Consider the following 7852-nt stretch of genomic DNA (forward strand, 5'->3'; position numbering starts at 1 on the left):
GGAGAGGAAGTCAAGTCATAGCAGGGGAGGAGGGTCTACGGGACTGCTAGTTTTAAAGAGGAAAACTCAAATCAAGCACCAAAACACACAGCAAGGGAGAGGAGAGGAAGAACAGAAAGGCTCTGTGGAGCTGAGCCCTCACAGCACTGAGGCAGACAGGCACTGAGGCTCGGCTTGGCAGTACCTGAGTGGCTCAAGACTCAAAGGTAACTATTTTACCACCCTGCTTTCTTGTCTTTTCTTTCCAGTCCATTGCTTCTGGAATCCCGGACCTTCTGGATTTGAGCTGGGGCTAGGCAAGTCTGTTGTTTCTCGATTGAGAGATCTACTGTGAAGCCTGTGACTAGAAAGCAGTTTAGAGTTCCAAAAGCAGCCAGAGCTCTTTCTGAGGAGGGAATTCAGAAAATTCAGATTGCTTTCGAGAATCTGGTGAATTTTTAAAGTATTTTGATTGGCTTTATTGTATCTGGGTGCTAACATTTTCTTTTATGAGCAGACAAAAAGTCACAGATACAAGCTAGTTGGAAGCAAAAGGGGATAGTGCTGAAGCAAATAATTGGTTCTTAATTCTTCTCACTTGAAGTTGTTTTCTCCCTTTGCTTACACTTGCAGTTTAGCTGTTAACTCCTTTCTTGGAACTCTAACTTGGAGCAGTATAAAAGGTGGGCATCACTTTTCTATTTTAAATGCGTGGGTTTGTTCTTACAAACAAGTAAATATTTAAAACACATTGGTTTAAAAGAGGAGAGAGACAGAAGCCAAGAGACAGAGAAAAGAAAGTGAAGGATTCCAGAAGAAAATGGAGGGCGGTAAGAAAGAGGGATTAGGACATAGGGATTTAAAGCTTAATAAAACGGAAAGCTGGTTGTTTATAAAGTGTCTGGTTTTCCTCAGAAATGTCTTCCTGTATATTTTCTGGCAGTCACACATTTTGACGAGCTTACAGTATGATGTACTTTGCTACAGCTGACTTTTGTCTTTGAAAACCATGGATCTTGGTTACAAGTAGAATTATTCAGAGCCAGAAAGGGAGCTAGTTCCTTACCACCTTTGAAATGCTAGAATATACAGCTCGGTTTTTCTGGGCTTGGCATACAGCTGCTTTTACCGGTCTTCTCTGCAGCCTGAGTTAAGCCCTTTATTAAATGTCACCTCATTTACAGGGACTCTTATTTCTTTGATTAACTGAGGGCACTACCAACAAACCCTTAGCAGCCTCCGGTTTATTCATGAAAGAGAATAAATGAGCCGTTTCAGGGTTTCTTAAAAGGCTGCCCGCTGCCCACCCCCAGAACCCCCACAAAGGAGGAAAAAGCATTTCCAAAACTGAATGCCAGTTAGATTAAGAGAACTCTTTGTGTTTGTTGCTTGTCTGTTTCCCCATAAGCAAAGCCAGTTTAACAGAAATCATTGGGTTGGAGAAAGGGAGAAAAAAGTTATATGGGAAGCTTTATGTGTAAAAAAAGAATTTTTTACATTGCAAACACATAAATAAAGATCAACATCTTCCTGTTTGGGGAGTATGCCCTTCTTGAATTCGTGCTATGATGTATGCACAAGGGGCTGTTTTGCGCTAGATATGTTCAATATTACAGAAACCACTTCCATTTTCTTTCTAACAGAAAGAAAAAAGCAAAGCAAATCAAAACAAAAACCAACCAACCCAAAACCACTCACACATTGAGGTTCCTAGCTATGAGTAATATCAAATGTAGCTTTTCACAGTAATGCTTCTATATCTATATTTAAAAACGTCTGAGAAAGGCAGCAGCTGAAGTTCCAGTGCAGTTTCATCCTGACTTTTGTTCTGATTTCTGCTCCCAGAATAAAGGCTCTGTCCTTTTGAAAGTAGCTAACATTGTTTTGTTAACCAGAGTGGCAAACAGACCACTCAGTTTGACTCCCTAGAACAGTGGCTCTCACCCTTCCTGATGCTGCAACTCTTTAATATAGTTCCTAATGTTGTAGTGACGCCCAACCATGAAATTATTTTTGTTGCTACTACATAATTAATTTTGCTACTGTTATGAATCATAATGTAAGTATCTGATATACAGGACATCTGATATGTGACCCTCAAGGGTGTCATGGCCCACAGGTTGAGAACCACTGCCCTAGCTTGACTATAGTTCTGATTCATAAGATTTTGGATCATTGGCTTATAACTGAAGTTTTCAGGTCAGAAGTCTGGTTTCTGGCAGCCTTCGCATGCCCTCCACCCCCAGCTATACTATCAGCATATGACAGAGGAACAAGTAATTGTGAAAACAGAGAGATTTCTTCAGAGCATCCACTCTGAGAAGAGGGGGACTTGATATAAAGGGTAAGAGACATGTATAATGAAGCAGCCCTAGTCAAGATGCGCTCTGCTTGACCATTTCAGCTCTCTTCCTGTAAGACGACATGAAGAAACGCTTACTGCGTGGAAGGAATCAATGTGGTTCTTCTTATTATCTCTGCTCCTAAGTGTACTGTTATGGATTATTCTCCGTTGCTGGAGGATGATTCCAGAGGAAAGATTAAAGAAAAAGATTTATCTGAGTACCTTCAGCCAAAGTAAAGGAGGCAAAGAGATACAGAATGAAGGCAGAGACGTCAAACTTTTACCTTGGTTTCAATTAATCTTGTGGGCCCAGTGAGTCAATTTTTTTGAGCAAGAATGGTTTCTAAGTGCCAATTTCAAGTTGATTTTTACAAAACTATATCTAAAGCAACACAGAGGAAAAATAGTTATTTTTTAATTTGCCATAAAATTATCTGTTTGTACAATGGGGGAAAACATCTTCAACTTTTGATAATGTTTTTTGGAAGAATACCACTTTTTGTATTCAGAAATCTGCAAAATCAATTACATTTCATATATATTATATATGTATATATATTCAAGAATAACTTCTATAAATGGCTTTCTTCTCACATCTCTGAGATTGTGGCATTCTTGGTATTATTATACCATGTGTTTGTTGGTGATTTTTCTCACCATTCAATAGTTACTCCAACCTTCCTACTGGCCAGCCTCCCAGTGATGCTTATCCAAAGAAGTATAATCAAGATTACATTGTATCTGAGGATAAATTAGCCATAGGCATCTATATAAATAAGCAATTCCAGAATCTTGTTAAGTGTCCCAGTACAATAATTTCTGAACTGCACAGTAATGTGGAATATAACAGCATAGTTCATTTAGGCAACATCTCAATGGATTGCTGTGACCCATTGAGTACCATAAATACTCAGTGGAAAGCAGCACTTCACCAGCTTTTCGGTGCTTCTCAATCTGTGGGCCATGATCCCTTGGGATTGAATGACCCTTTACAGGGGTCGCCTAAGACATCTGCATATCAAATATTTACATTCCGATTCATAACAATAGCAAAATTATAGTTATGGTGTAGCAAGGAAATAATTTTGCAGTTGGTGTCACCACAATTCTGTATTAGGAAGGTCGAGTGAGAACTACTGCTCTGAGACAAGTTCAGGAAGCTAATGTAACTAATATCTGTTATTATTACTTATCAGCTGGTAAATAATGACTTATATGACTTATACAATTTCCTTCTCATCTTATTGATCATGTTTTTTTCCTATATCCATCTCCTGGATAAAAAAAAATTGAGGCTCGGAGAATTTATAGTTTGCTCAAAGTTAGTCAGGTAATAACTAGTAGAGTCAGGATTCTAATTCAAACCTGCCATTTACTTTTATTATTTTATAAGAGACGGGTAGGTACTGAATTAGTAAAACAAATAAAAAGGACATTGCAAACATAGAGAATCATAAGTTTTAGTCACATGGACTTGAAAAGGTGAATGAGCTTGAGGAACTGGGTATAGATTCCATTCCTTCAAAAAGAAAGAGAACTGGGATTAACCAAGAAAAAGCAAGGCAAGGGCAACTACCTTATGGAATTTTGGAGCCAATATTGTTGTCTTCATTTTATTTTTCTCTTAGCTTTCAGGTTTATTTTTAAAATTTAGTTTAGTTTTTGTTATTAACAGGTGTTCATTGTGAAAATGGTGAATTGCATTCTGTGGATTTTCATAAGCCTTATTTAATATCTATGCATTTTCTTATCTTGACTTTGAGGAAGTTTGGATACAGATAGCCAGAGTTAGCATCATAGTAGGATAGTTCTAATCCTAGTAGAAACAGAGACTGAAAAAAAAATTGTCCCTGTAAAGGAGTTAATAGATTGTGCACCTGCTTCTCTCTGGGCAGTGAGAACTTCAACAGTATATACCTAATTGGATTATTATATGTAATTAACAGAATTAGCAAAGAGGAAAAGAGATCAGATGAAGACTGGCATACAGTATTTCAAAAATGTTAGGTGCATATACCTTCCACTTTATCATTATATTAGATGAAAGTGTAGGAAACACTATGAGTGCAAAGGTAAAGGAATGCTTGAACATTTCTACTCTTTATTGGGAAACTCAATTGTTCTTAGCAATAGGAAGGATGTCAAAAGGATGAAATAGGGCTTGTGAGGAAAGGGAAAGAAAAGGTTTGAGTAAGGGCGTATAAACAAACAGTAAATAGAAAAAGACACATCAAAGGCAACCAACAGTGACCTACACATTTTTCATACATATACATGTTGGCAGATATAATCAAAAGGATGAAGTAGTTAATAAAATGTTCTGTGGTCTTCTGCTTGAGTTTAGATAGCACCATAGCTACATTCTACTTTATGTTGGGCAACGTTTTAACATCTGTTATATAACAGTTTGTGAATGATAAAAGTAACCAATTCATCAGCCAGGAACAATGCCCAGCACAGATACCCTATATAGTGTTAGGTGATGCAACTAGCTTAGAGCTTTGAGTTTCCATGTAAGAGATTTGGATTTGATATAGAGGTAAAGTGGAGCCATTTAATTGCAGCAAACTGAGAAAATGTCATAGCAGCTGGTCTGGTAGCAAAATTAAGAATTTCTTGTGTGAATAGTTAGCAACCAGAGGGAGAACAAAGCAGTTGGGAAGGTATTATGTTAGTACACAATATAAATTAAGTATCAGTGATAACAATGTGTATCCAAGACACATCCCAAAGGAATGGCTTCTAGTTAGGAACAAATATGGATAAGAAGGAAGGATAAGTCATAAAGATGACTTAGGATTTAGAATTTTGATGTGGACGACATAAAATCGTGGTTCTTCTAACAATAGGAAAAGTTATAAAATGTGACCTGTTTGGGCTGGAAACATGAAAAGAAATATTAATGAATTCTATTTTAAAAAATCTTTCACATACATAAAGATGACTTCCAAACTGCTAGAATCAAGGCACTGCCAAAGCAAGGAGCTGCTAATAGGGAGCTGGAGGTTAGAAGACAGGAAGAGGCCTATCTTGGAAATCCTAGAAAACATGTACAAGGATGCGCACTACAGCAGGCAGTCAAAACCAATTTGGGCTGCAGATGCTGGGAGTGGTTGAATGAACAAATCAGGGTGTTATCAACAAAAAGTATTTAAGTAATATAGGGCTGAGTGAAAAGGGGGGAAATATCTAATATAGTAACATAATATATCCAAAACCATAAAATTTATTTTGCAGTAATACACACAAATGAAAAGATGCACACTAAATGGACTGACATGGTCATTTGTCTTGGGGTCAGGGATAGGAAAGTGAATGAGCTGAGAAAATAAAGTAGAAAAGCAGATATGTCGCAGAAAAGGGATCTTCCATAAACTGCAGGTAACCTGTTATGAAATGAGAATTACTGTCTGATGTATGGGCATTTAGGACTGGGGTTTTTCTCAGTGGAAAAGTCCTCAAAGATGGGGAGAAGTTTGCAAAGCCAAACCATGAAGGCATTTTCTATGCTGCCATTCTCAATTTAACACAGTTAATGAATAAATGGTTATGCTTTTGCATGAGTCTACATTGTCTTTTTATAGTCAATAAATGGTGTGTGTGTGTGTGTGTGTGTGTGTGTGTGTGTGTGTGTGTGTGTGTGTGTTGACCATGGTCAACATGTGGAGGTCAGAGGATAAAATTTAGAAGTTGATTCCCTCCTTGCTCATTGTTGAGAATGACTCTTTCTGGTTTCTGCTGTGTTACATGCTCTACACTAAGTGGCACATGAATTTCTGGGAAATTCCTAGTGCTATTTATATGTTGAGTGATCTCCACACCCTTGGGTTTCTTGATATACAGACTATATATATGCAGGAAGTGAATGCTTATGGACAGACTCCCCATACTATATACATTCTTGCTCAGAAGTAATGTTTTGTTCTTTGCAGGTCAACATGGCCATGCCAGAAAAGTCAAGTTGTGTCAAACCGACTGAGGAGTGCAGCAGTTTTCCTGAGATTATTGAACTCAATGTAGGTGGCCAGGTGTACATAACTCGCTATCCTACTTTGATCAGCATTCCTGGTTCCCGGCTCTGGGAAATGTTCAGTGTAAAGAACCCTTGCTCACTGATCCAGGACAACAAAGGGAGATTCTTCATAGATCGAGATGGTTTTCTCTTTCGCTATGTCCTAGACTACATGAGAGACATGCAAGTAGTCCTCCCAGATCACTTTCCAGAGTGTGGCCGACTCCATAGAGAAGCAGAATACTTTAAGCTGCCAGAACTAGCCAAGATGTTGGCTCTTAAAATGAACAAGCTCAACTCAATTGGCAATGACTCATGTCAGATTGATCTAGATGAGCTCTCACCCAGCATTGACACCACGTACAATTTCTCTTCAACTAATAGCATTCATATTAGTGGCCCTGATAATCCTGTGGTCCTGACAGCTGCCCCTGGTTCTGAGCTCAAGAAGGCTGGCTTCATCACTATTGGCTATCGAGGTTCCTATACTCTGGGCAGGGACAGCCAAACAGATGCCAAATTCCGCCGTGTGGCCAGAATCATGGTATGTGGTAAGATCTCATTAGCCAAAGAAGTGTTTGGAGACACTCTGAATGAGAGCAGAGACCCAGACCGCCCTCCGGAGCGATATACTTCTCGATATTACCTCAAATTCACGTTCTTGGAACAAGCCTTTGACAAACTAGCTGATGCTGGCTTCCACATGGTAGCATGCAACTCCACTGGCACCTGCACTGTCACACATGACCAAACAGATGACAGGATCTGGACCTCTTACACTGAATATGTTTTCTATCGTGAGTGATACTTAAAGTCATCCAGGGAATACAAACCCCCAAACCGTCTTTCTCCTCTGTTTCCATGTCAACTGTCTCCTTTAGAAATAGATACATTAATCACTCTAGGTTCCCCAGTGTTCTGCATAATCTTGAACAATGCCACTTCTCTCATCATAACCACTTGAACCTTTGATGGTTTAGTTCTTATACACTATTGCAGTCCATCTATTTTCTTTGGACTGTGGAGTGGCTACCATTTGCTGAGAGGTGTGCATCAGTATAGATAGTAGACTCTATTTCTGGAGTGACTGCTATTAAATATAACCACTAAACTACATGTGTTGAGACCTATTAAGCTATGGCTTCCAAGTTGTTTCTCAGTCATAACCCACGTTGAACTTGATTATGTACCTTATTATCATCTGTATTCACCTACATAAAGCTCTGTATGGCTGGGCTGGAGATTACAGTAGGTAGTATGAATCTGCTTTCCAGATGTTTTACCAAGCTTAGTGGAAGAACTCAACAACAGCCCTCTAGGAGGTTCATGGAAAAGTGAACCAATTCTAGAATTATTATAGACTTTTGATAGAAGCTAGACAGACAGTTGTATGACTATTATTTCCAAGAATAAAAGGCCTAGCACTTAATTTGCTTTTGCATGAAAATATAGTAAGGAAGTATTTCATAGCTATTACCTCAGTCATAAGTGGCTGTGCCATTAAAAAAATACTGTCC

General features: G+C 38.6%; 1 protein-coding gene across 1 annotated transcript; it reads left to right on the forward strand.

Annotated features, from left to right (window-relative positions):
- The first annotated feature begins 143 nt into the window (after positions 1-143).
- On the forward strand, positions 144-7311 carry LOC116889217 (BTB/POZ domain-containing protein KCTD12-like). Its single transcript, XM_032890367.1, has 3 exons — positions 144-206; positions 613-662; positions 6256-7311. The coding sequence occupies exon 3, from the start codon at positions 6262-6264 to the stop codon at positions 7138-7140; it is 879 nt and encodes a 292-aa protein (XP_032746258.1). The 5' UTR covers positions 144-206; positions 613-662; positions 6256-6261; the 3' UTR covers positions 7141-7311.
- The last annotated feature ends 541 nt before the right edge of the window (positions 7312-7852 follow it).

This window comes from Rattus rattus, chromosome X (assembly GCF_011064425.1).
Source record: "Rattus rattus isolate New Zealand chromosome X, Rrattus_CSIRO_v1, whole genome shotgun sequence".
Classification (NCBI taxonomy): Eukaryota; Metazoa; Chordata; class Mammalia; order Rodentia; family Muridae; genus Rattus; species Rattus rattus.